Source organism: Rattus norvegicus, chromosome 6 (genome assembly GCF_021556685.1).
Source record: "Rattus norvegicus strain SHRSP/BbbUtx chromosome 6, alternate assembly SHRSP_T2T, whole genome shotgun sequence".
Classification (NCBI taxonomy): domain Eukaryota; kingdom Metazoa; phylum Chordata; class Mammalia; order Rodentia; family Muridae; genus Rattus; species Rattus norvegicus.
The window spans coordinates 22,971,694-22,997,373 of NC_141539.1; the positions used below are offsets into that span (position 1 = coordinate 22,971,694).

The following is a 25,680-nucleotide window of genomic DNA, read 5'->3' on the forward strand; positions in this document are numbered from 1 at the left end:
CAAGTGGGAGGTGCTTATAATAAATTACTAGTCATTGGAGTTTTCTTGTAAGAAGTACTTAGCCTGAGTGAGATTACGTAAAAGCCACTCGAAGCACACAGCCTGACGAGGAATGCAGACCTAGGGACTCAGTGTCAATATGGCCAACGGTGAACATGGTCTTTGACTCTTACCACTGCACTGCTTTGCCCACGTCGGCGATGACATCATGTACTTCGCTTATTCAATACCTCGGATTATTTGTGACTTCCACTGACTGGATGACTGCTATGTGCTGGGCACCAAGATAAGTATTTCACCTGCGTCAGTTCCATTTGATCTCCACAGTTCAGTGGCCACGTTATTGTTTCAGTCCCACAGAAAACCGAGGCATGTGGATGTCAAGTCACTCTTCTATGATGCTGAGGACAGGAAGTCAGGGTGGGACAGGAACCAGCGTGGGCATGGCTCTCCAACCCTTGAATGCCTTCTGTCTGCATGGTCTGCCTTGTTGGGTGTGGGGATCACTTTCTGGGCAGGGATCAACGCCACATAAACCAGTCATTATTACTCAGTGGCTCCAGGAAGTGGGGACCTCTTTCAGTCCGGTGGCACGGCCAGTTGAGACGTAGAGTCGGCACCATGGTGAGGACTCTCGGCCTTCCTGGAGGTCTCCGTCCAACACGCCTCTTTCCTCTCACAGTTCTCACCTCCCTTCCTCTTTTCCTTCCTCCCTCTCTCTCAGAGGAAAATGACGACAGGAGAATGTTCCAAGGACAACACCAGGAACAACACGGATACTTAGCAACATTTCCTTTTAAAACCAATACATCAGGGATTAAACATTGCACGAACACGACCCCCTTTGAAGCGTCCCTTGCGGCAGGCTAAAATCGTATCTGGAAGATGCTGCCGTAGCTTCAGACAGCTTTGGGCTTTTCCACTGGCATCAAGGGCCAGCTTTTGAAATATTCAGGCCAGGCAGTCGCTGTTTCATGGTTATACCTCGGTTTGATAAGCTGTGGCATTTCGCTTCCTCATCGTGGGCACCTTGTCTTACGCCTATCAGTTTCAAACTGGAATGGCCTCGTTTGGGTAAGGATTTGTTTTGCTGACACTGTCAGTATGGTGAATATGGTGGGCCAGGTACCAGGTCCTGGTAGCCACAATGGCTACACTACAGAGGCTGCTTAAGTCACAGAATACACACACACACACACACACACTCTCTCTCTCTCTCTCTCTCTCTCTCTCTCTCTTTCTCTCTCTCTACCTCTCTCTCTCTCTCTCTCTCGTATGCAAGTTCAAGCAACAGTATCTTGTACAGCCCAGGACCACACTAAGAATATACAGTGGCTTTTCTGGAGTGGACCTCAGTGCGGTTTCCCCTCTGTCTGTCCTGGAGTCTGGTCATAGAAAAGGTGAACACTTCCCAGGCCTTCCAAGTTTACTCTTTCTAGGCTGAATTCAACTGTCTAAACTTGACAGTCTCACGTCTTTTCAAGGTAAGAATAAAAACTTAAGCTGTGAACGCTGGAGTTGGTTTTTACTACTCGAGCTGTTCTAATTACAAAATAAAGTTCACTAAAGGCCTTGCAGCCACAGTGCCTTTTCCACTCTATCTAGATTCAACCTACAGTCCCAGGAGTCACTCACACGGACCCAGAGGCCTACGGACACCGACTAGTGCTGGTTACATGAGCCTCTGCAAAGGAAGTGTCTCCTGACTGCTTCCTCCACGGAAGGATACAGAGCCCCAACCCCACTGTCACCTGCATTACAGTTGGGCTTTTGGTTTCTGCCTCAGATATAACCTTCTCGGGTGGACACTCTGGGATCTAATTCTGTTGTGGCGGTCACGGTGTGGGAGTCACTTCCTGAGAGGAAGTCAGGCAGCTTTAGAAATTGCGTCAGTTCTTTTAAATCTCCTGCTACACTACGGAGTCCAGAAAAGTAATTTACTCTGGGATCCTGGTAGCCAAGAAGCTAAATGCTGTTGCTGCTGCTTTAAGAAATCCCTCCTTGATGCCAATCCAGCAGAGTCCTACTCCGGGACATCTTTTTCCTTCCATAGGTATTGAGAAGCGGACACACGCACAGCCTCGTTCTTAACTCGTGGCTTCATTTGCGACGAGGGCGTATTTCCTCTGGGACAGCATCCAGAGCAATGGGGGCTTACATTTAGTGGAAAAGCCAAAGGAATGGCTCCTAGTATCTATTTCAGGGTGGTATTTAGCTCCAAAGTTGAAGTGTGTGTAGCTTAGCATTTGTCTGTACATACACACGGGTGTGTGATGCGTGCGTGCATGCATGCGTGTCCCCAACTTTGATATGGTCTCTCTTACTGAACCCAGAACTGCCCACCCTGGCTGGCTAGCAAGCTTGAGGGTCTGCCCGTGTCCCCTCTTCCCTCACTGCTGTGGCTACAGATGTATGTGTGGCTTTTTACATGGGTGCTTGGAATCCAAACTCAGCTGTTCCTGCCTGCGAAGCAGGCGTTTTACCTCCCCAGCCTGATTTTAGATGAACAGTACTTCATGAGATCACTCAGGCAGGGGTAAAGAGGTAGCTTGTGCCCTTCTGAGTAGCAAGAAGCTTAGATGAGGAGGTAGAGATAAAGGGGCCAAGGCTTATTAATGGTTAAGCATCGATACAGGGAAAGTATCTACTACATCAGTGTCACTTCCCTTAATGCACTACAGTCCCTCTTCCTAACCCAGAAAGGAGTAAGACACACTCTCTCCTAAGTCCCTGCCCTGTGATGTCATTTTTCTTTATCAACTTCAGTTGGGCAAATGGTAGACATAAGTGTTATGCTTGGAGAACACATAAAATGTGAGCAAACCCATTTGAGAAGCTAGCGATATTACCCGGTTGTTTTTTTTTTTTTTTTTTTTAATGTAAAGGAAAGACTTAAACAGAAGCTGTAAGAAGCAAGAATTTAAGAAAATAACCAACAGCCCGCTAGAAGTTTGCAGACGTATAGGCAGACTCTGAGCCTCCTGGCTAAAGGACGGGTCAGATTCCGTGAGTGTGAAGAGGGAGTTCAAACGGACCTGCGTGCACACAAGGCCTGAACGGTTTCAATGAGGGAAAACATCCAGCCTTGATTATTTTCATATAAAAAAGAGACAGACATTGGGTAGTGAGGCTGCCACCCCTATATAGTGTCTTTATCGATGTATAAGCCAGTGGCCATCAAAGTCCTTTCTTTAAAACCCAGTTTTATTTTAGTTCATCTATTTCTCTGCAAGTGAAGTCCAATTCTACTATAAAGATCAAAGGGACCTCCAGGTTTCTCCAGCATACTGTACTAAAATGGCTGCCTCAGATCAACAGGAGAATTAGAAACCTGTCGGAGTTCCACGAGCAGAAATCTGACCAACCGGCTGGCTTGGTCGGCAGGGACTTTTGGCTGATCCTCCCTGCATGCAAAGAGCACACGATTTCTCAGAGAATGCAACTCTTGTATTGCATATCTACTATGCATTGGCTGGGGACTTCAAGGACTAAATTCAAAGTAGTGATTCACTTTCAACTTCAAGTGAAGTCTTATTTCATAGTTACGCCTGCTATTTCACAGTAAGGGGTGTGTGTGTGTGTGTGTGTGTGTGTGTGTGTGTGTGTGTGTGTGTGTGCGTGTGTGCGTGTGTGCGTGTGTGTGTCTGTGTGTGTGTGTGTCCATTTTGGAAATGATAAAGGTATTCTAAATGGCAGGCAGAGACAATGCAAGCTCATCGTGGCTCCAAAAAAGGAAGGAAAAGAGATGCAGCTTTCTTTAGGACGCCAGAGTATTGCATCTTGTTAGAAAAAAAAAATCTACCTGGCAGGATGACCCAGTCTCTGCACTTACAGGAGATGTTTCATGCTGTTAGAAATCCCCTGCCAGCATCCAGGGGTCTTTACCAAGTGGCTCCTCCTGGGAAGAGGTCTCTATCCACGCTTATCACTGACAGGAGGCAGAGAAATCAGGTTTAGCCTCTTGTACAGAAACAAGCAGGAAAGGGCAGACGCTGCTATGCTCTGAGACTCTAGTGTCAGCCTCCAGCCCTTGGCCTTCCTCTGTGCAGAAGGATTTTTAACAGGAAGTCACCCATGTGGACAGAGGCTCAGGCAGATGCTATGTCCCAGAGGTCCTCCCTGAGTCAACTGCAAACATATGAATTTCTGTGCACAATGTCTGGTGCCCGAAAGGGATGCTAAAGAGAGAAACAAAAACTGTGTATGGAGGACACAGAAGAAGGGCTGCCCAGGGTGCAGCGCAGGTCCTAAGCAAACTGAAATCAAACACTGTTTATTTTTGGTGCGGTAACTTTAGACCAGTTCCAAAGTTAGTACATTAGATGACAACCGGAATGTTTTCCTACTCGGCGCCCTCTAAACAATACACAAGGGCCTGCCCATTCCGCTTCTGCCTTTCCACCACCTCTTGCCCCATTCTTTTCACTTAAACATTTTTAATACTAGTCCTCACAGTGACGGTGACGATCAGGGGCCACCGTGACTGGCAGCTGTGAATGGGATGCATGACACTTCCCTAGGACAGCATGACCTCCACAGTCAGGGTCACGGTGAATGCCACACAAGTAGTTCTCGAATTCCTCACGTGGCACTCGCTTCTGAAACCCCAAGCTAAGGGTCCCATCTTTGCACTCTGACACGGGTGACCATCCTTCAGAAGGTCATCACGGCGATGTACTGTGCTGGCCTCTCTCTTGGTGGAGCAAGGAACTCCATGCCACCACAGGGAGAGGAATGGCACCATAGGAACACTGTTCAGACTGCAGCCAGTCTGTCCTATAGGAGCAGTGCACCACAGAGCCAGGGTACACTCGCATGCAAACATGGCTTCACTCCCTTTACATGCTACCTTGGAGAGGAACAGGTTTCCTCTACCGGAGGCGAGTATCACCAAGACACAGAGCCAGTAGGTTTTGGAGTTGTGTGCATGACTCTTGGCTCCAAGGCAAGTTCCTTACAGTGTGCACAAGCTTTCAATTTTAAGGAAATACACCAGGATATCAAATTCTAGTGCCCTAACTTTATGACTTAAAACCATGTAGCGTTAGCTTCCCAGATTCTAACGATGTTGACGCAGACGGTTATTACCTTTGATTCTGATGGACATACGTGCATATGTAAATCTAAGGAGCTAGCGTTTTGATTGGTCAGCCTGAAACACAGAGAAGTGGGAGCACAAGAAGAAATGCACAGCAGACAGTGGGGTAGAGAACACGAACCCCTCCATTATTAGGGGGCCATTTCTCTACCCATTCTTTGAAAATGACAGCACTGCAATGCACTGATAAAACCCGCAGTTCTGGCCCAGGCCGGGCCAGCTTGGCTTCCTGTGTTCATGCCACTTCAAGTATCCGATGTACAGACTCATACACACCAAGCACGAAGTACAGCTCTGCGCTAGTCAGACAGAGGTACCATGAGGAAAAGACAGACCTGGTGCACTCTGATATGGGTGAATCACCGTTTTCACAGATCTTTAAAGATCTACAGTGAAGACATTCCGAAATGACCCAAAGTCACATAAATAGATTATCTTAACGTGTTTATATGCAAGTTATAAGCCACCTGTGTTTATGTTTTATGTATTGAATAAACAAACAGGTCTTATCCAGAAATAACTAACGTTAGACAAGAAAAGGTCTTAAATTGATTTCTAGCCGAGATTCTCAGCATGTGACTTAAAATATCAAGTGAAGTAACCCGGAACTACACACAAACCCGTCCTCACCAAGCCACCATTTTCAAGGTAATAGTCTGATTAACACTTCTGACTTAGCCGGTCCATTGGTTCTGTTCTCCTAGACCAGCACAGTGGCAGCCCATCTGACTCTCCCGCTTTACGAAGCTGACAGGGAACTAACCCCATCTGTCAGACTAACAACAGGCTTTATAATCAAAGGAATGCTCCCTCCAAGGATTAGCTGACCTGGAAGAACTTAATCACCGCCATAGAAAGGGTCCACCGGAACGCTCATGTCCCCTGTGCCAAAGCTGTGGGCCGGGTAGACATCCTCACAGATACGGTGAGAGTAGGTGGGGAGCCCGTCATTGAAGTTCATTCATTTGCTTTCCCCTAGGGAGTCCTGGGGCCAAGATCTCAGACTATTTCCTCTGGAAAGGAGCATACAGGCAGCTGGGAGCAAAGCAAGGATGTTGTACAGTGGCCTGGGCTCTTACGGTGACGTGCGTCATAAGGAGGGTTCTAAAGAGTCACCTGTCATGCCTGCTGTCACACATCAGAATCCCCAGACCACTGTTCTCTACCTGATCCATACCCGAACACCATTTTTAAAAGCCATCTCTTTATATAAAGTCGGAAAGCCTATGAAAATACAATCTAAGGCCTGTGTGTGTTTGTGTAGGAAGGCAGAATACAAAAAAATTAGAAAATCAATTAAGATGTTCCATTAAAATGATTGGGTAATTACTACTTAGTTTCGTTTGAGTAGAAGGATGAATTCCCTAATGATGGGTATTATAAGCAATTAGACAAAGCTGCTCACTTTTCAAAATTAATCACCAATCCTATTAATTATGTCTGTATTACACATCCTACTAAATTAGAACGCGTAATCGGAGGCCTTCACACATCAAAGGAGAACCATTCTCACCGCACAGTAGTGGGATGATAATTTAGCGAAAAGGAACACAAACACTTGTAATTAGAAGCCTACTTTTAGTAGGATCGCCACTTTTCCTTACTCTTATGCTGAGAATAAAATAAAAATCCAAAGGAAAAAACAAGCGAGCTTCTTGGTTTTGATGTGAGAAGGAGTCAGTTTCCCAGGAGCTGTGCAGTTGTTAGAGTGATAGCTACCTAGGAGACCTGAGGGCACGGTGAGGCCAGTGCCCAATGTGATCTGTGCTGTCCCCATGTGCTGTCCCCAGGAGATGACGTGATTCTGACAACTGACAATTTGGGGTGAATCTGAGAATGGCCCAAACAGGACCCAACAGGAGCACTGGTCCTCAGTGCTCTCTGGGAAAGCAATCAGGGGCCCTACAACATGCCAACGATGGCCTGTCTCAACATCGGTCCTTTTCTGGATGACTAAGGGTCTGGATCTCAGGCACAGCTCTGAAGTACATTTGGGACTGCTGGCTTTTCCCAGGCCTGGTGTTTCTGTAGAGGGGCCAGGCTGATGGGAAGTTCAGACAAACCGGTTGGTAAGAGAAAATACCCCAAAATAAAAGTCAGATCGGAAATCTCATTACTTCACGAAATCACCTTTCAAAGCAGAGCCACAGAAGAATAGAACAGGAGTAATTAAACAGGAGTATTTCAAAGCAAGTGTGACACAGACAAAGGAGACCTAATTAGGAATTCAAGTGTACAAACCACAGGTCTGGAACAACACATTCATTAATACAGCATGGGTTGTGGGTTTCGGATGGAAGATCTCTCATAGTCCCTTAAGATGAGTCCAGGCTTAATAGAGTACAAGTGTACACACGGAGGAGGGGGTGGGGGTGGTGGAACAGACTATGCACTTATCTGAAACATAATTTAATGGAAGCGTTTATAATCTAATTTAATGTCCAAGTCACACATCTTGGCCAAACAGGCCTTACTCTGCCTATATTAAAGAAAAATATATAGTCTAAATGATTCAGGAATTGGGAATATGAAGGAAAAAAGGAAAACAGAAGACAGAAAATACGGACTGAGAATATTAAGGTCAGAAGGTTTCTTTCTACAAGTTTGGGGAAATGGTTTGTGGGGAAGAGGAGTGGTTTACCTCTATCACATGAAAGCCAATCAACAACTCGAGTATCCGCTTTACTGATCATGCAACAAGACACAAGAGGAACTTGCAGTTGAACAAAACCATCCAAGAATTTCAACACAATTTGTTATTAGATTTCTTTCCCCGCTTTGAAGCTAACATAGAATTCTTACACCTCCTGGGCACTGATTTCCCAAGGATTAAGTGTGTAATCCCAGGCGGTTCATTAATTCTTCCTTTTATCATTAAAGTTCTGATGTGTAAGCAGGTGCTATTGTCTGTATCCCCCTGCGAGAACGGGACAGTATCCTAGCTACATCGTGGCTCTAGAGTGTCACCAAAGGCATCGAGTGCCTTTGAAAAGGAAGTAGCTAATTTGGAAGTGCGTCTTGCTGTATTGTTTTGTTCCATTTAGGAACCAATGCGTACAAGTATCCTTTCCCGCTAGGAGCTCATGATCTGGAGCTGTCATTACATCACAATTATCCAGTCCTCGCTCAAAGAGCATCCACGTTCAAACGATACACGATATAGGTGGTCATTCAAAGAAGCCAGCTTTCAGATTTTACTGTTATATATCCTCTGTGTGTGTGTGTGTGTGTGTGTGTGTGTGTGTGTGTGTCTGTGTAAAACTCTCTCTCTCAGTTTAATCAGTGAGTAAACTAGCTCCATAAAATTCCCACAAGTAGCATCTTGCAGCCTGAAACTCTTTCTTCTTCCCCAGGTATGTATTCCAAATACTTGCAATGCCTTGTGTCTAGGAAGCACGCAGAACCCACCAGCAGTAAGTGCACAATGCCTGTAATTAATAACAATTGACATGTGTCTTCATTTGCTGCTCCGATTATGGGCTCGCCGTGGGACTGAGACACGTCTTGTGCCTCATTTGACTTTAGAACGCAAAAGCCATACAGACAGCCAGGGCCTTGGGAGTCAGGCTTGTCCTTGATTAGAGCTGCCAGCTGTTTTAGCCTTCCCTTCTGGTCCCCAGAGCAGCGTCTGGCTCATGGCCACAGGACTGGTTGGGTATGGACACTAAGAGGCTCATATTCATATGTCCTCTGCTTACAAGATGTGGCACCACAGGCCACGGGGAGGAGAGGGTTCTGCTAGTAACTCAGGCTTCACTCTGTGCTCAGGCCATCAACACGGACAGCCGTGTGGCTTACACAGGACCGATTAATTGCCCCGTAAGATAGAGAAGACAAACAAATGGGAGATTGAATGAATGCTTCATATCAAGTCGGTCTCAAGGGAGAGAGGCAAGCTGTATATAATAAACATCCTATCCTATAATATGGAAATGATGTGCCGGGGTGACGACTGAAAATAATTAAGGTGCGGGGACTACGATATTGAGAATCCAGAACTCGCAGAGAGTCCCGCTGGAACATAATGGTGCTATAATGTTGTTATGTTCCAAGGCAACATGTATTTGTTCTTCCCGTATCCATCTTGGGAGCATAGCTTTCCCCGTCTCTCCCCGGGTCTGTGTAGCACACCAACCAGAAAAGCTAATTTAACAAAATACTAACTGGTCTATGCAATCAGCTGTCCATGGTAATTTAGTGGTCATTGGGAGAGATGAGAGATGTTCTCTCTTTTCCTTGATCTTACCTAGACAGTAGGGGCAACACTGGCCTTTCCTCAAAACGGGCCGTTCGCAGGCCACCGAAGGGCAAGACTCGGAGTAGCAGCTAATGGAGCTATCCATGCACACGCAGCTGGTGCAGACGTCAGGCTTCCAGGACTCGGCCGCCAGGAAGATGTCCCCTTCATCATTCCTGCAGTAGCTAGGCACGCTCTCATTATGGGATGTGGAAGGCTGAAGAGGGTCCTCTGGAAAATGGAACGCACAGGTCAGCGGAGGCTCACTCAGATTTGTTTGCTTGTTTTGTTTTGCTTCCTGAGATAGGGTTTCTATGTGTAGCCCTGGCTGTCCTGGACTTCTCTTTGTAGACCAGGCTGGCCTCGAACTCACAGAGATCTGCTTGCCTCTGCCTCCCGAGCGCTCAGATTACTGCCCAGCTTGCAACGCAGACTCTTATTATGAAGTGGGGCCTAAACCTGGCCTGGGACTTCTTCATGTGCAGTCAGGTGTTCCATCAAGGAATCTAGGCTTGCTGTCCCAGAAGTGTCTTCTACTCAGCCTTTCCCTTAGTCACTTTGTCCCTAGCCCAGGGACACAGAGCACCTTTTCTCTCCTAGCACCTTCCTGAGCCACCTGCGTTCAAGCACTCCTTCTCTGTTCTGCGAACCATTAGTTTTTAAATGTGGAACAACGACACCACAGCCCAGTGGGGCATTTCTCTCTCTCTCTGTCCTTCTCTCTCTTTCTCTCCTATTATTCCACAGGATAGAAGCTACGTGCGTGTGTGCGTGCGTGCGTGTGTGTGTTCCCAGGGTTGAATCCAGGCATTCCAGAAACATCTACAAAACAAGTAAGTCAATGGATATGACCTCACTATCACTAAAGATTCCTATGAGGAGGATGTGTGGGCTCAGATGTCTTCCTTTATAAACACCAGCCAATCTTCCATATAGAATGGTGATACAACGTGGCTGGGATATGTCACACGCACATCCTAAAGATGCAACACATGTGGACTACTAATGCCAGACAAGATTCTACACTAGTTAGGCCTGCCAGAATGTGACTGCTGGGTACACTGACAAGCCTGTACCAAGATGGTACCGTGGCTCAAATTTAGTTACTGAGTATGACGGACAGAGAACGAGCTCCTGGAAGGAAACTCCACAGTCAGGGACATTCCCACACAGGTTCTTGGGGTGAGCACAGAGCTCACCCTAACATGCAAGTCCTAGGAACCGTCAACCAAAGCTCCATCCTTCCCACCACATGTGCGCTGTGTGCCGCCATGCTGGTTACCTGTACACTGTGGGCAGCAGGAGTCCTGGGTGCGTGAGGGGTTCTGGCAGAGCAGTGGTGGGCACACCTCCGTCTCACACAGCACTCGGCCACTGTGACAGGTGCACTGCGTACAGGAGTCAATGTTCCACGTTTCCCCTTCCACAAAGTACTCTCCTCCAGGGGCGTGGCAAATGGAAGGCGTGCTGAGCTCGGGCTTCTGCACCACGAAGTCATCTGAGGAATGACACAGAATGAAAAACACAAGAAATCAATCACCTGCAGCTTCTTCGACTGCCAGAGGAACTGGTGGTGTTCGGTTTCAGGGAGAGAGAAAAAGGGAAGTGTCCGAAGAGTTTCTCTCACCCTATTCTTATCCCACCAATAGGAGAGGAAAGAACAATTTCCATGCTGAGAAACAGGGGACAAAGAGCTAATCTCAGGAAGTGAGGTTCGAGTGGCTGAGTCTGTCGATAGTCCTGAGAGAATTCAATCAGAATTAAATTACGTGGACATTCTCTCGCCGGAGCATCCCTGTGAGTGTGCAGGAGTTGTCTAGAATACAGACTGCTCATTTACTGAATGCTTGTTATGGTCCAATTATTTCCAGGCTGGACCCTTCTCCCTTATTTATTTCATTTCGTTTCTTCCTTCCATTGACCTTGTGAGGGAGGCACTATTATTCTATTCTACATATTTTGAAAGCTACTGGCTCAGAGCATTAAGCACAGTCAAGGGGCTGGAACCCAAGTCAATGGCTATTTGGATAATGGATGTGCCTCTGGATTAAACAAACCTTCCAAATGATGGATGTCCTGTCTACTTTATTATCTTGGGATTCCGAACACTTTTATGCTTGGAAATATGGCCCACCGTCCAGGAGCCACACCTCACCTCAGCCAGCTGCCAGGACCCCGGGCAGGAAGGTACCTACGGTTTCAATAGTCTGTAACCCCTCGCCTGAGACCAAACATTTGGTGGACAACACCATCATCAACCAGAGACATTCCTGGAGGCTGATGGCTGTGATTTCTTTCCCCAGAGGTGAGTTGGCTTTAGAGAGCCGTGAATGTTGAAATGTCTACAGGGGTGCTGGGAGTTGCCCTGACGGGGTGCTGGGAAGTAAGAAGGCATTGCCCTGACGGGGTGCTGGGAAGTAAGAAGGCATTAACTATATTCCCAGAGTCCAAGTGCAACAAGCGCTTCAAGGAGGTGTTGACAGCGGTGCATCCTGCTGAGCAAAGGGCTAGGGACGTCACTGCTGGCTCAGGCCAACAGCGCAGCAGATGCTGAGGACTGAGGAGAACCACCCTGTCTGTGTAGCTGTGTTGAGCGCGCCAGGGCTGTGTGCAGTGGGCAGCAGTGGGTCAGTGACACTGATGGGATACAGTGCGGGCTGTGGGGTGACTTTCAGGTTTCAGGACAGGTTTACCTCAAGGGAAGGGAAGACTGGGACGTAGACCAAGCAGACGCACTCTAAAAAACAGACAGCTGAACTAAAATCCCAGTCTATGAGCAGGAGAGAAGGAGGTTAACAAAATAATCAGTATCAGTGAGGCAAGAGGCTCAGAGTGTATTTCCTGTGGCTTATAGAGAAGGGGAAAAAGTTTCACTAAAAAACTAACATTGGAGAAGATTCTCTGATGGCATTCAAAAAGGGCTTTCAGGGACAGGCAGCAGGGGTCTAAGGCATTTGCCTCCCTTGTGTCCTGGCAGAACAGAGGCTGGGGAGATGGTGAGGAAAGCTCAAGGGTGAGACGGGGCGTGGGACAAATGAGAGAGGCCGTGCTAGCTGGGGAGTTAGGGAGCTTTCCCTTCCTCCCGGGAGAACACTGACTGCCCCAGCATGGGAGAAATAAGAAAGTGTTCTTAAGGTAGCACAGAGTCCATGAGGACAGAAGGCCTTCGGGGTGTCTGGACAGAAGGGCTCACATACAGCAAATGACTAAAGATTCTGGAAAACCGTAAGTCTACACATGCACACACAGGAGTGTTTTTTTTGTAAATGTATATTCAGAAAGTCCCCTATGTGCATTCGTGTGTGTGTGTTATGTGTATGTGTGTGTAGGCCAGAGGTCAATGTCTAGCTAGCATTTCTCAATGTCCATCCGTCTGTCCATCTATCCATCCACCCATCCAATCTATTTGTGTTTAATAGTTTTCCACTGAACCAGGAGCTCGCCCACTTGGTTCGATTAGCTGGCCTGTAAGTCTCAGGGATCCTTTAGTCCCCATCCCCCAGTCCCTCAGTGTTGGAATTGCAGTGTAAGCCACCATGCCTGGCTTTTAAACAATACAGGTGCTGCTAAAGATCAAGCCCAGGCCCTCATGCTTGCACAGAGCCCTTTACCAACTGAGCCATCTTCCATCCCCAACAGCATGTCAATTAGCTAATGTGCTTTAGAATTTTCCTGAACTGGAGAGGGAGAGAGATACTTCTGGTCCCACCGACTGCGGCTCTTGTTTTGATCCCGTGTCTTTTTTTTTTTTTTTTTTTTTTGGTTCTTTTTTTCGGAGCTGGGGACCGAACCCAGGGCCTTGCGCTTCCTAGGTAAGCGCTCTACCACTGAGCTAAATCCCCAGCCCCGATCCCGTGTCTTTCTATTTCCACCTGTCTTGCTCTGACTTCTGCGCTGGAGGAGCTGACAGAGAGCCAGGTGCAGGTTCCCAGTCGATATGCACCTCTAATAAAGCATGTCTGGAGGGAACAAATGATTTTTTTCTTCCTCGAAGAATTGGCACAGACACAGGGTTCTACTTCATCAAACAGCTTCTGACCTGGTGGGCATGGTGGCTGCTCAGATTTTACTTGCAAAACACATGAAAAGGGAGATAGCTCATCGAGCACGCATCTGACTGCATCATGGGAAAACAAAACAAGACACTCACTCTGCATTTACCTGCCAAGTGCTAAGGAATGGGAGCTGCCGGTCTGGTAATTGCTAAGGCGTATGGAGTCTTAACAGCTGAGGTCTTTATGTGCCGCAGGTAAGGCAGGGGCAAGCTGGCCGGCGTGAGTTAACGTCTCTGTTCTGCTCTTCTAATAACTCGGCGTGATTATTATTATTAGGACTTGTGGCCATTCCAAATGTCTCCATTTGGCAAGTGTGCCATCCGCCCATTATTTTACACGAGAGCAACAGCCAGACTTCAGTAATTCTCTCCAGAATTACTCCCTCCAGTATTACTTGGTAAGTTATAAGCTTTTATGAAGTAAAAAATCATCTTGTCAGTCTCCTCCAGTTAACTTAGGCCTTCAGCCCTAACATGCTAGCAGTGGCCTGGAGGGTTGGATCTACATATCTAAGTCCACAAACCTCTAGGGGGGAAAAAAGCTGGTCCAAAGAGCACTATGATCAAGTCAACCATTCTAAGATATATGAAGAACCCTTTCCATGGCCTTAGAATTTCCTTTGGTCTTTGGCTAATTATTCACAGTACCCTGCCCAGTCTGTGGCTGTTAATAACAGAATCCACAGACAGCTGGGAAGTGTCCTGAGGACTGACCCCACACTTCCCCCAGAGTCTCGGGCAGCTATTGGGCCCCACAAGGCTGGAGGTGGTTGCCTAACAAGAGGGTATCCCACTCTTACCTGCGCAGGATGGGCAGCACTGTCCGGGCCGGATGGTGGGGTTGCCGCAGGCAGGCACTGGGCAGGTGATGAGGGCACACATTTCCTTCCCATTGTGACAGTAGCATTCCCGGCAGCCATCATGCCAGCTCTCCTCGTTTTTATGGTGATGACCATCCATGGACAGACATGTGCCTGACAGGACAGGTGGCCCGGCTGAAGTAGGGACCTCTGGACAGACAGAAGGCAGTCTGGTGAAGAAACAGCTATGGCATAGGGGAAACAGTTTGTGTGTTCTTAAACGGACTAGAACCCAGTCACCTAAAATGACACGGGGGGGGGGGGGGGGAGACAGTAAGTGGTACAGGAAAGGCTTGGGAGAAGAGTTGAAACCATCAGGCCCCCAGATCTGAGAGAGAGAGAGGAAAGGAGTCTGCAAACATGGTTCCTATTGGGGCAGTACTGCCAAGTGTCAGGCCTTCCACTTATTTTATACAATAAGCAAGTACTGCTCTGGTAATAGGTGTCACTAACTTTTCACACATGGAGACTCGTCATGTGTGGGATGATGTCACAGGTAAGGCAGGTACAAGACAGAAGGAGGCCTGTCATTGGACGAGAAGGAAGGATGGGCAGGAGAAAAGTTTGAAGGAAGAGGAGGAGACTGGAACGGAAAGGAGGAAGAGACAGGAGGGAGAAAGAGGGAGAGAGGGAGAGAAGCGGTGGCAGGCAATATGGCGGGTGACATTAAGATTCCATGCTGCACCTTCACAGGTTGTTATGAATGTTCTTAAGGGATGGATGTGTACAGGGCTTTGTGTGTCTAGGTGGGCAATTATATCTTATCAATTGATTCAGAGGTTATTGTGTTGTGTGTTCTTTCATGTGCAGATTTAAGTATAAGGGAGTGAGGGAGTGTGGGGCGGCTGGTCTGGGCCACCACGGGGTTGGGATGTGTGTTTCTGGCATGGAAACCTGCCTTGGAAACTAGATAGGTAGAGAGATTGCTGCCAGGCTCAGATAGAGGCCTTCGGCAGTAGGATATGGGATGGGGCAAAGCTGGTGAGAGGCTTTGCTGACTGAGAATTAAGATATCCAGCAGACATCTTGGGGGCACCGCGGTGCCGGACCTAGTGGGGATAAAGACAGTTTTTTATTTTTTATATTTTACTACAGCAATCATGGAAGCTTCATCCAGTGGGAGAATTCTGGACCCCTTGCAACTACTAAATGTGTGGTTGGTAAGATGGCTGCCATGACTGCTTATATTTTTGTTGACTGGGACTCCTTCAAAATACCATAAAAGTAACTATTCGACTTTGGAAGAAAAAACAAGCATGCTTCAGGGATCTCTTAATGTTTGCTTGGCCTATCATCTGACAACTGTGACAAACCACAGTGGGGTGGAGAGTTGGGGAGCAGGGCTGGGGTTGAGATAAAGGTTGAAGGCACAGTGGCCGCACATCTCATGGCTTCAGGAATGTCATTGGAGGAAGACTCTGGCTCGGGGTCACGGGGTTTTTGCCTATATACGGCTCTGGCCTGCTGGGTGCTTCTCGGAGCAAGTCTGAGTTCTCCTGAAAACCCTGTCGCTAGGAAACACCTAAGTCAATAGGAGGAGTTTGGATGCACCCACTTCTGAGGACGCCGATGAAGCTTCTTCCTTTACCAATTCCACTCCTGAAGAGAGTGGTCTCCTCTGTAAGGAGGCTGGCAGTAGCTACTGTTTCTGAGGCAAGCCAAAGTAAAGCAGGAAGAAGTGATTAATTTGGTCATTGTGTTTTAAATTCTGTTCTAAGCCCTTTTAGTGCCACGAAAGACAAAAGGCGTCCTGTGGGAGGGCCCGGGAGCGAGGGACATTCAGTGCAGAATGGACAGTAATCACTTCATTTACAGGACGCCCTTCTGTTCCCCTCGACCACTCTACGAGGAGGAAGGACTTACACTTACCTCTGCACTTGCAGATGAGACAGCCGTGACTGTCCTCCTGGAAGCCCAAGGGGCAGACCTTGCTGCATGGAAGCTCTGGACACTTCTTACAGCGACAGATGTCACAGCCGTGCTTGTTCCTCCTGAGGAGTTAAGATTTTGCCAGAGGTCAGAAAACCCAAAAGTCTCCAAGGATGCCCACATACTCAGACCACGGGTCAAAAGCTATCACCATCTAAGCAGACATGACGTCACGTCTGCACTCCGCACTCCTAGGTGAGGTATAAGTAGCTCTCCTGACCGAGGTTTAGATGCTTTCGGGACGTGGCCATCCCCAGAGACACAGATGAGGGTTTGATTAGAAACACTGTCCTAAAGCTAAAGAACGAACACAAAACTCTGGTCAATGTTAGAAAATGAACATTAGAGGGATTTTGTTAGGACTGAGGGCTTTCCCAAATGGCTGTGTCCTTTGAGAAGTTCCATATGCCAGTAAAAATATTTACCACTGAAAGGTACACGAGACACAGGAGGCTGGAAGGACCCAGGGACCTGGGAAGTCTTCATAAATGTTAATAAAAGCCTTAGGCTGGCAAGGTTGTTCAGTGGACAAAAATGTACTTTTGCCACCAAGGATGACAAGCTGAGGTCCATTCCCAGATCCCACACGGTGACGGAAGGAAATTAACCTCTGCAAGCTGGCTGTTTTATACGTGCACAATGCAGCCTGAACATCACACCAATGCATGCATCTGCACACATATAAATACGTAAGTAAATATCTATATGCTGAAAATGGGTAAAACCCTGGCCGTGGAGGACATTAATTATTAATTAATTGTTCTATTAGGGATGGAGGGTACTTTATTTTGTATCATCAGTTAGGTTATAAAATGATTATATCTTCAAATTAATTTTTTTTACTTTGTGTGTGTATGTGTGCTTACGTGTGTGTGTGTGTGTGTGTGTGTGTGTGTGTGTGTGTGTGTGTGTGTGTGTGTGCGTGCAATTGCCTGCAGAGGCCAGAAAGAGCTGCAGATCCCTGGAGCTGGAATCACAGGTGGCTAGGCGTCAGACGAGCATGTGTGTTCTTAATCATTGGGCCATATTTTTAGCCCAAATAATTATATCTTTATTGGTATCACACCCACACCTTACAATTAAGAATAGTGACAACTAATGCTTAGATTTTTTTTTTCTCCTGAGGCAGGGTCTCATGCAGCCCAGGCTGGCTCTGAACTACATGTAGACTCCGCCTTCTGAGTGCTGAGACCCACCCCACCCACAGTGTACATCACCATACAAAAGGTCAGAACTTGATTGCATTTGGAGACAAATCTCTTTTTCTCCCCTGAATCCTCTAACAGTATGACTCTTGAATCACATCACCATTGGTTCATTCAAACACATAGAAAACTGCTCTTAATACAGACATGACCACTTCAGCAAGTTACACTTAATTTCTGAATTAAAACACACACATGTATATTGACAAATACGTACAGGAATCCAAGAGGACAAAACTTGTCGCATATTGTTGGTCTGCATTTCTTGGGCCGTGGGCGGCACTGACAGAGCTCACAGTTGTGGACATCGGTGAGGAAGCCGAAGGGACAGTCCAAAGTGCAGGCCCTTTTAAGGGCTAAGCATCGTTCCTCCCCTGTGGAGACACACAGACGTCTTGTTTCTTTCAAAGACAACAGACCAGCTCACATCATGGCCTCAGTGCCTGCCCGGACTCCTCCTACTTTAAACAGAGTTAGACTTCAGTTCTACCATAGCATCGGCCACAGTTAACGGGTAGCGACGGTGCTATTTCACGGTTCTCACAACATGGCTCTGAGTTCTGACGGTGATACACGAGAAAGAGTCCAACTCTGAATTGGATTTCTGAAGCCTAATCGAATCTGCTATGCTTGGGACAGAGAGCAGGCTGGTCGCCATTGATAAGCAATGACTGGGTGTGGTTTCTCCTTGACTTTGCTATGCTAACCTATGGCCATCAGAAGCTTACAGTCCAGAGCAGCTTCAGACATTTACTGCGTGCCCTCAGTCTGAAGGCTCACAGTATACTTGCTGTCAGCAGGGGAGCAGGTGGCATTATAGAATACTGAAGGCTGTGTGTAGCATTTGGGACTTCTTACTTTCTTGGAAAACAGCCTGTCTGCTACGTGACAAAAAGCAAACCTCCAGGGTTCTGTTTAGATGTTTGCCCTACTGTATTGACAAAATATCCAGGTGCTTAAATGTACTTAGCGGACCAAAAAATGTATGTGTGAGAGGGAATATTGATATTAATATGTTACTAATGACGGTTTGAAATATTGAAGGCAAATCTTGCTAGCGGAATCTGGAGTGGCGTTTAATTGTCTTCTGCTAAGTCGGCTATTGCACTCTTTTAGAAGTCAGAGTGAGCAGGGAGAAGCACGACAGAAGACGTAGCAATTTGAGAAGGTGATAGAGTTGAAGAGAAAACTAGAGAGAGTAACGATGTCAAGGCCGGGCAAACGAGCCTCAGGAAAGATGAGCAGCTTAAGGCCCATCCAAATGAAATGCAGGGTTTGAGAGAGCATGAACCATGAGGAGGGAAGCTGGCACGGTGAGGAGGACGACACTTGAACGATGTCCTGTAGAATGCTAAGGTACACGCCAACTGGTGTTGTGAGGCTGACTAATGAACTGTTATCTTATTGGGGCATCCCTGACATGTAAATACCACACTAATGCACAAGTCACTGTGGAGGTCACAACTCACTTGTCTCGTTCCACAGACAAGTCTTACAGCGTAAAATTAAACAATAGCTGTAACGGATGGGTGAAATGGGCCCACGTGTTACATAAATGCTTCGGTGGTAGAATCGTTTGTGAACCTTAGCATTCCTTCCATATTTTATGTGCTGTCGTGTGTGTGTGTGTGTGTGTGTGTGTGTGGTGTGTGTGTGTGTATAAGGGTGTGATTTATGGTGCAATTTTCTACTTTGCCATTGTCCCAAACTGTTCAATGTAACCTCGTGGGTCCGGACCGCACCGTGAGGCAACTGAATGCCAGTCTGCATTCCTAGAGAGAGGGTGTAAGTGGCTCATTTAAAATTGATAATTACTAATTATGTCAGGACATTACTTTTCATGTCCCATTGGGACACGGATGGTGGGAAGAGGGCAAGATCCTCAGATTCTTTCCAACACAGAGATCTAAGGTGATCCAGCTTTCCTATTAGAACAGTTCTAAGTCACGGCAGCCAGTGGATTATGTCGGAGAATAGACAGACGAAAAGCACCCCCAGAGCTCGCCAGAGTCAGCATTCTAGGAGAGTAATTTCCTCAAGGCTTTAGCACGCGAGCACACTTGTTTGTGAAAGGGGCCCTTCCTCCACCCTTGACCTAGAATGTTTTCCCCACCCTCAACAGCAATGGAAGCATCAAGCGTATTGTCTTTAACTTAACTCTGTGCTATGGGTAGAAAGATACCCCAGAGGCCCACGTATCCAAAACTTAGTGGTAGGTTGGTTATGCTACTCTCTGGTGGCAGAACCTTCCAGATGTGACACCTAGGGGAGAGAGGTTAGCGCATGAGACATGCTCTTACAGTGGATATGTGAACTCCTTCCTTCCTTCCCAATTTCCCCTCTAACTTGCTGGCTCCCCATCATGGTGGACTTGACTGGTCACAAGCCCTAAGAATAGGGCCAATCATCACTAGGTCCAAGGCTGCCCCTGAATCCATGAGCTAAAATAAACATTTCTTCTACGTAAGTTACTTCTTTTAGGAATTTTCTCAGAGCCAGGGGAAGGTGACCAACATGTTAACCTATGTTGTCCCTGAAAAAGAACCTATGTTGTCCCTGAGCCCCTGTGTTCAACAAAGACTCAGGACATTCACGTGAAAGGAGACTAGCAATTCCACTCCACTCTGTGTCCATTCACCTGCAGCCTGTAGTCTAGACTAGCTCAATTCTCCTCCACCACAAAAGAAAAGAGAGTTCCAGGGCAGTTCCTCTTTTCAGTCCACAGTCCGGGGCCAATCTCATTTATCAATGTGGGGCGGTAGTTATCTGCTGAATGGATGTATGCACTGGTGTTCACAAATGCATGCACTGGTGTTCGTGCTCCTCCGCTATCACAAGCCATGCTTTACTGGTAGAGGAACGACAGCCGGATAGATCAAGCTTCCTTTGATAATACGGAACAGTTTTCAAAACACTATCACGTGTTAAACGTCTCAAGAAACCCTGTTGTGGTTGTGAAATAGAGACCATGGAAGGCGGCCCGGTAGTCCTAGGTCCATGCTTGCCAGTGAATGGCAGACTGTCCTTACAGGAGACCATCATCAAACCGAGCAGACAGATTAGGAGGTGGGGCTTGTAAGTTTGTTTACAAAGTTTTAGCCGTTGGTTTATGGCAATGATGGAGGACAGGTGGCCTCAGCATGTTACCTTTTTTATTTTTATTTTTATTTAAGTGATGTGAGTCTTCTCTGATCTAAAGGGCTTCCTAATTGATGGAAGCGATTACCATTCAAAAGGAACTGGTAAGGAGGGGCAAAGCACAGAGACTGGATGCTGTGGAGAGTCATGTGCCAGCTAATAAAAGTCACTTGGAACGCATTCGCTTAGTCCTCAAAATACCCCACTCCTTAGGTACTGGTGTCTGTCCGTCCTCTACAGATGAGGACACAGAGTAAGGACATGCAGGTAAAGCCACTCACGAGGTCTGGTCGTCGGATGTAGCCTAATCTGACTCGGGATCCTCAGGATGGCTAATGGGAGTGGAGCTGTGGAGGCAAAGGCACGTGGTATGAACTGGCAGTTTCCGGTTTAAGCATTAGGTTTAGGAGGCAGTGAGTGGACTGCCAAGACCCACCAGGCTGGGCAGCTCAGTGTGATGAGACGGATGTGGGACTGCCCAGGTGACGCGGCCGAGAACGGAGGTAACCGGCCTACATTAATTCTGTACTTTTAGGCTTCAGGGACGTACAGCGGGGAAAATTAGGTACGATCCCGAATTGAGAAAGAATATGTAGCTTGAGAGGCATTAGGACAGCTGCAGGATAAACACTCCATGACACAACTACCAATTATCCTGGGGTTAAGAAGACAAGGTTGGCGATTTATGTAAACAAACGAGGCTACCAGGGCAGTTCTCCAGCAAACTTGGCTTTCCAAGAACGTCTAAGAGGCAGACAAGCACAGAGCAGAGGCCCATCCTTCCGAGCAGAGAGAAGCAGGTGCAGGAAGGCAGGACCACCCTGGGTGGGAGGAGGCTTCCCTGGAACCCTAAGGCTGCAACCACCAGAGGCATGTTGGGGTTGTGAACCCTTGAAACAGCAACACGCCGTGGGGATGGCGTGCGGCGATGTGGAGCCACGGACACGGCATCGTTCAGGCTTGTCTGCATTTTGTCACCCACGAGTCACTGTTACAGTTCAGAGGCCCTTAAACTAAGAGCGCTGATACCCCAGGAAGTGTTCATTCTCGCCATTAGTCAGTCCAAGCCTCTGAGATTAGGATAATTATACCCTGTGCCCATGGAAAACTTGGTTATTATAGAAGCATTGTCTATGTTTGGGAGAGATTAGACTTGATAGGAAGAGATTTCAGAAAACGGGCAAAATGTCAACCAGAAGGGGCAGGGGATTTTCGTTCTTTCTTCCTTCTTTCCTTTCTTTCTTTTTAAAGATTTATTTATTTACTATATATATCGGATCCCATTACAGATGGTTGTGAGCCACCATGTGGTTGCTGGGATTTGAACTCAGGACCCGTGGAAGAGCAGCCAGTGCTCTTAACCTCTGAGCCATGTCTCCAGCCCCCAGACCCCAGTTTTTGACAGTAAGAGTTCTAAGTAAAGGAACCTTGCTGGTGTAGTGGATGCTGAATTCAGACTTCAGGGTGTGTGTGTCAAGACCTTGTGGAGTCAGAGCTGACACACGGCATTCGAAGAGTGGAGACAACGTTCGACGTGGCGACACAGGAAGCTCTCGGATGCCACCAGACTCTTTCTTTGTCTCTGCGCGGTTTTAATTTATTTTAATTCAGGGATTTTGGAGGGCGGGAAAGTTGAACTTATTTGCCCCAAGCTGGAAGGCGTGGGGCATAAGATCCCATTGTCAAGATTAAAAAACAATTTTATCTGCTTGGAAAATGGCTCGAAACTATTAGTGTAATTTCTTGTTACATTGGCCCCACATTAATTGGCTTCAAAAAACTGCAATATCTTAAGGTAGAACAGATAAGGACCTATCAGCAGCTGGCCTCAAATTACTTAGGGATCCTGGACGCCTCGGAACTCGGTTCTGGTCCACACACAGCGTGCAAGCCATAGAGCTAAAACTAAGACACTGCAGACCAAATTCTGTAGTCTCTGCCACGTTTCAGGTAAGGACGGCGACACCCTGTGTGTCAGAAGGGTGGAGAAGACCAAGCTCTAGAGAGCACGCCGCAGATGTGACGGAGAAGGGGATTTCGGATGTTTATTCTGGCTGAGGAATTAGGAGAATTCAAAATAGTTATAAACTCGCGGGGTGAATTTTCCCCTGTGGGAGAAATGTGATCTATTCAATCTAGTTTCAGGGGTCGTGGCTTGGAGCCGTGGTTGGAATCTACATGGAGCCAGAGCTGGGGTCATTAATCTTCCCCCCCACTTCTCTCTCTCTGCCTGTGTCCGTCCATCTGTCTGTCTCTGTGTATATGCCTATGTGTGGGCCAGAGGTTGATACCAAGTGTATTCTGTTACTTTTTGCCTTATTTTTGGTATCTCAGGGAACCGAGAGCTCACCAGGTTCGGCTAGCCTGTCTGGTCAGCAATCCTCCAAGGATCCCTCTGTCTGTCTGTTACCAGGCCAACCTCCCAGGGCTGGGGTTATAGGTGCATGCCAGCACACCCAACTTTTCATGGGTACTGGGGATCCAAATTCAGGCCCTTCTGTTTGTGCAACAAATACTCTCTCACCAGGTTCTCAGCGAAGCGTGTGGTTTTGTTTGTTTTTTAAGATTAAGGCTGCCTTGTGTGGAAGGGAAAAAATACCAGATCAATGGCCGTGCTGGTGTCCCTGGGTAACATTGGTAAGGGGGCTCTAAACTGTTCTCTGTAAGGCTGGGAAGCTGCACTGGTAAAGCCAGTCAGGGCTCTGGACAACTCTCCTCCACCAGGTTCAAGGCGGTGTCAAACTGTACGTGCAAACGAACACAGGGAGGCCAAGATGGGAGCCGTCAGAAAGGGCAAAGTATTGCCCACGTGACCGCAAAAGTGTTTATCTTACGTTCATTGCTACCACCACCACCCCTTTCAGGATGTCAAGGAAATGTCTGAACAGGAGAAAAGGAGATATCTAATCATATAATATGCTTTGACAAGCTCCTATTAGTCCTTGGGGGCGGGGAGGAGAGAAGAAAAAACAACCAATCGTCTGTCTACTTACTGTTTTTGCACTGACAGGTTCGACAGCCATTGTGATCCAGTTTGAAGCCGTAAACGCAGTCCTTCTCTTTCAGAGTACAGTTTGACAACTCCCCGCACGCAGGTGGATCAATTGTGATGTAGGTTGGTTCTAATAATATAAAAAGAAGGGAAAAAAAAATCAATGAAACATGTTATTACCTCTTAGACAGTATTCAATCTCTGAAATCCCACACTACAGTGAGCACAGAAATCCCATCAGTGGATTTCATCAAATCAAAAACTTGTACATTACTGTGTAGTCATTGACCCCACGAAACACACATCTTTATTCAGAGTTTGTGATAATGTGAATATTTCACTTTTTTTTTTTTTTGGTGGGTGTGAAGAAACCTTCACAGATGCTAGCACAGTGTTTCCTTCTCCGAGGCCCTTTCTGGTAAGCTATCACTGTAGAAATCAGACAAGGAAGTTTAAAATAAACTGCACGTAAATGTACCCATTCTTCTAAGCTTATGATGTGTATGGTGTTGTGTGTGTGTGTGTGTGTGTGTGTGTGTGTGTGTGTGTGCACATTTATGTATGTCCATGTGTGTGAGGGCCAGTCAGACGTCAATGTTGGTTATCTTATCTTCCACAACCACCGTAGTCTTTGAGGCAGGGTCTCTCGTTGCACTTGGAGCTCACTGAAGCTGCCAAACCGGACGGCCATAGAGCTGCAGCGATCTGCCTGTGGCTGTCTCACCAGCGTTGGGATTACAGATACATACCTCCCCTGTGCAGGCAATTACTCTTAAGCCCTTATATCTGTATGGCAAGCATGTTAGCAACAGGGAAGACATCTCACCAGCCCCGGAGTTTATTTTCTATAACCACCAAGACATATCTACCAACTGTCAATCATTCCCCATTCGGCGGTACCTCTCCAAACTGCTGCCGTTTTTTCAAGAATTAATACATCAGGTGTTTGTTTTTCAGAATGACACCTGGTTTTCTTTTGTCTGTGTGGTGACATCCTCTCATTTATGACCTGTGACGCAATGGATAACAGTGGCCCAGAGGTTCTGGTCAGGGGCCAATAGAGATATAACCACTGAGCAGCAAGGACCGGCTTCCATGTTGGAAGGATGTAGGATGGGGGGCGGTAGTGATTAATGTTCTCCAAGAAAGAAGAACTGCTCTGGACAGCAATACATAGTACATAGCATGGCACAAGGCATAGCTTTTGTTTCTATATTGTGAATGTGCGGCTCTCGGGTACCCTGACGCTTTACTGCCCTCGGCTGAGGTGGCCACTGCCATTAACACACAGTGGGAGTGAGGACTTTGGTTTGCTCCTGTTGCAGCGGGAGCAAACGGTAAATCCAAGACTCACATCGCGGCTTCCGAGTCCTCCCTTACCTCCAGTGTCTTACAAAGCTTATCTGACGGAGCCTGTTCTGTGGCACACCGATGAGAAAGCAGAGACACTGACGCATTTACGTAGCATCTCTTCGACCGAAAGATACCCGAACTTCTCACGGTATCTTTGTGAGATGGCCAAGCAAGAATGTCTCTACCTACATCTTTATAGACGGAAAACATGAGGTGCAGACAGTAAGTGGCCTATCTGGGCTTACATAGCAACCCAGTAGCAGGCTGGGGATAGCACGGAGCAGAAGTTCCTAGCCTTCCGTCCAACACTCCATCCACTCACTCGTCCACACTGCCTCCTCAAGTTTCATCTCCCGTCACTAAGGAAGACGGACCAAAATATGTGTTGTCGCACTGCTGCAGTCAAGAGTTGCACATTTTTTAACCACCTACTAAAATGGGACAGTGATTCAACCCTCTGGATGTAGGAGACGACGTCGACTTACTCACAAGCTGTTCTACCAGCGATCTCCTGGTCTCCACTTTTATTACAATGTGTGGCTTATAAAAGGGCATCTTCCTGAGATTTTTATGTAACCTTCCCACTGGTATAAAATTTCTTTTTCCTTCAGTGCCTAAAGTAGTCTTTCTGGTAGGTAACCATAAACACCCAAAAGTAAAGTTTAAATAAGTTTTAAGACGTAATGACTTAAGAGGCAATATTTCTTCTTTCCCCCATTCTCTTAAAATTTATGATAAACACCTCTGATTTCCAAACCCGTTCATTTTTTTTTCTTAAAGTCACTACTCTTGTTAGTCACCCCAAATAACGGTT

At 47.0% G+C, this 25,680-nt stretch overlaps 1 protein-coding gene across 5 annotated transcripts in view; it reads right to left on the reverse strand.

The window, feature by feature from the left end:
• The window catches only part of Crim1 (cysteine rich transmembrane BMP regulator 1), a 174,439-nt gene that overhangs the window by 13,106 nt on the left and 135,653 nt on the right, over window positions 1–25,680 (reverse strand). For all 5 annotated transcript variants that reach the window (XM_087552474.1, XM_087552473.1, XM_087552472.1 and 2 more), the window contains 6 exons: window positions 23,515–23,643; window positions 17,601–17,757; window positions 16,119–16,240; window positions 14,190–14,399; window positions 10,618–10,833; window positions 9,345–9,566 (listed from right to left, as the gene is read on the reverse strand). In XM_087552474.1, the coding sequence (XP_087408600.1) occupies window positions 9,345–9,566; window positions 10,618–10,833; window positions 14,190–14,399; window positions 16,119–16,240; window positions 17,601–17,757; window positions 23,515–23,643 (1,056 nt within the window). The remainder of the gene's footprint in view (window positions 1–9,344; window positions 9,567–10,617; window positions 10,834–14,189; window positions 14,400–16,118; window positions 16,241–17,600; window positions 17,758–23,514; window positions 23,644–25,680) is intronic.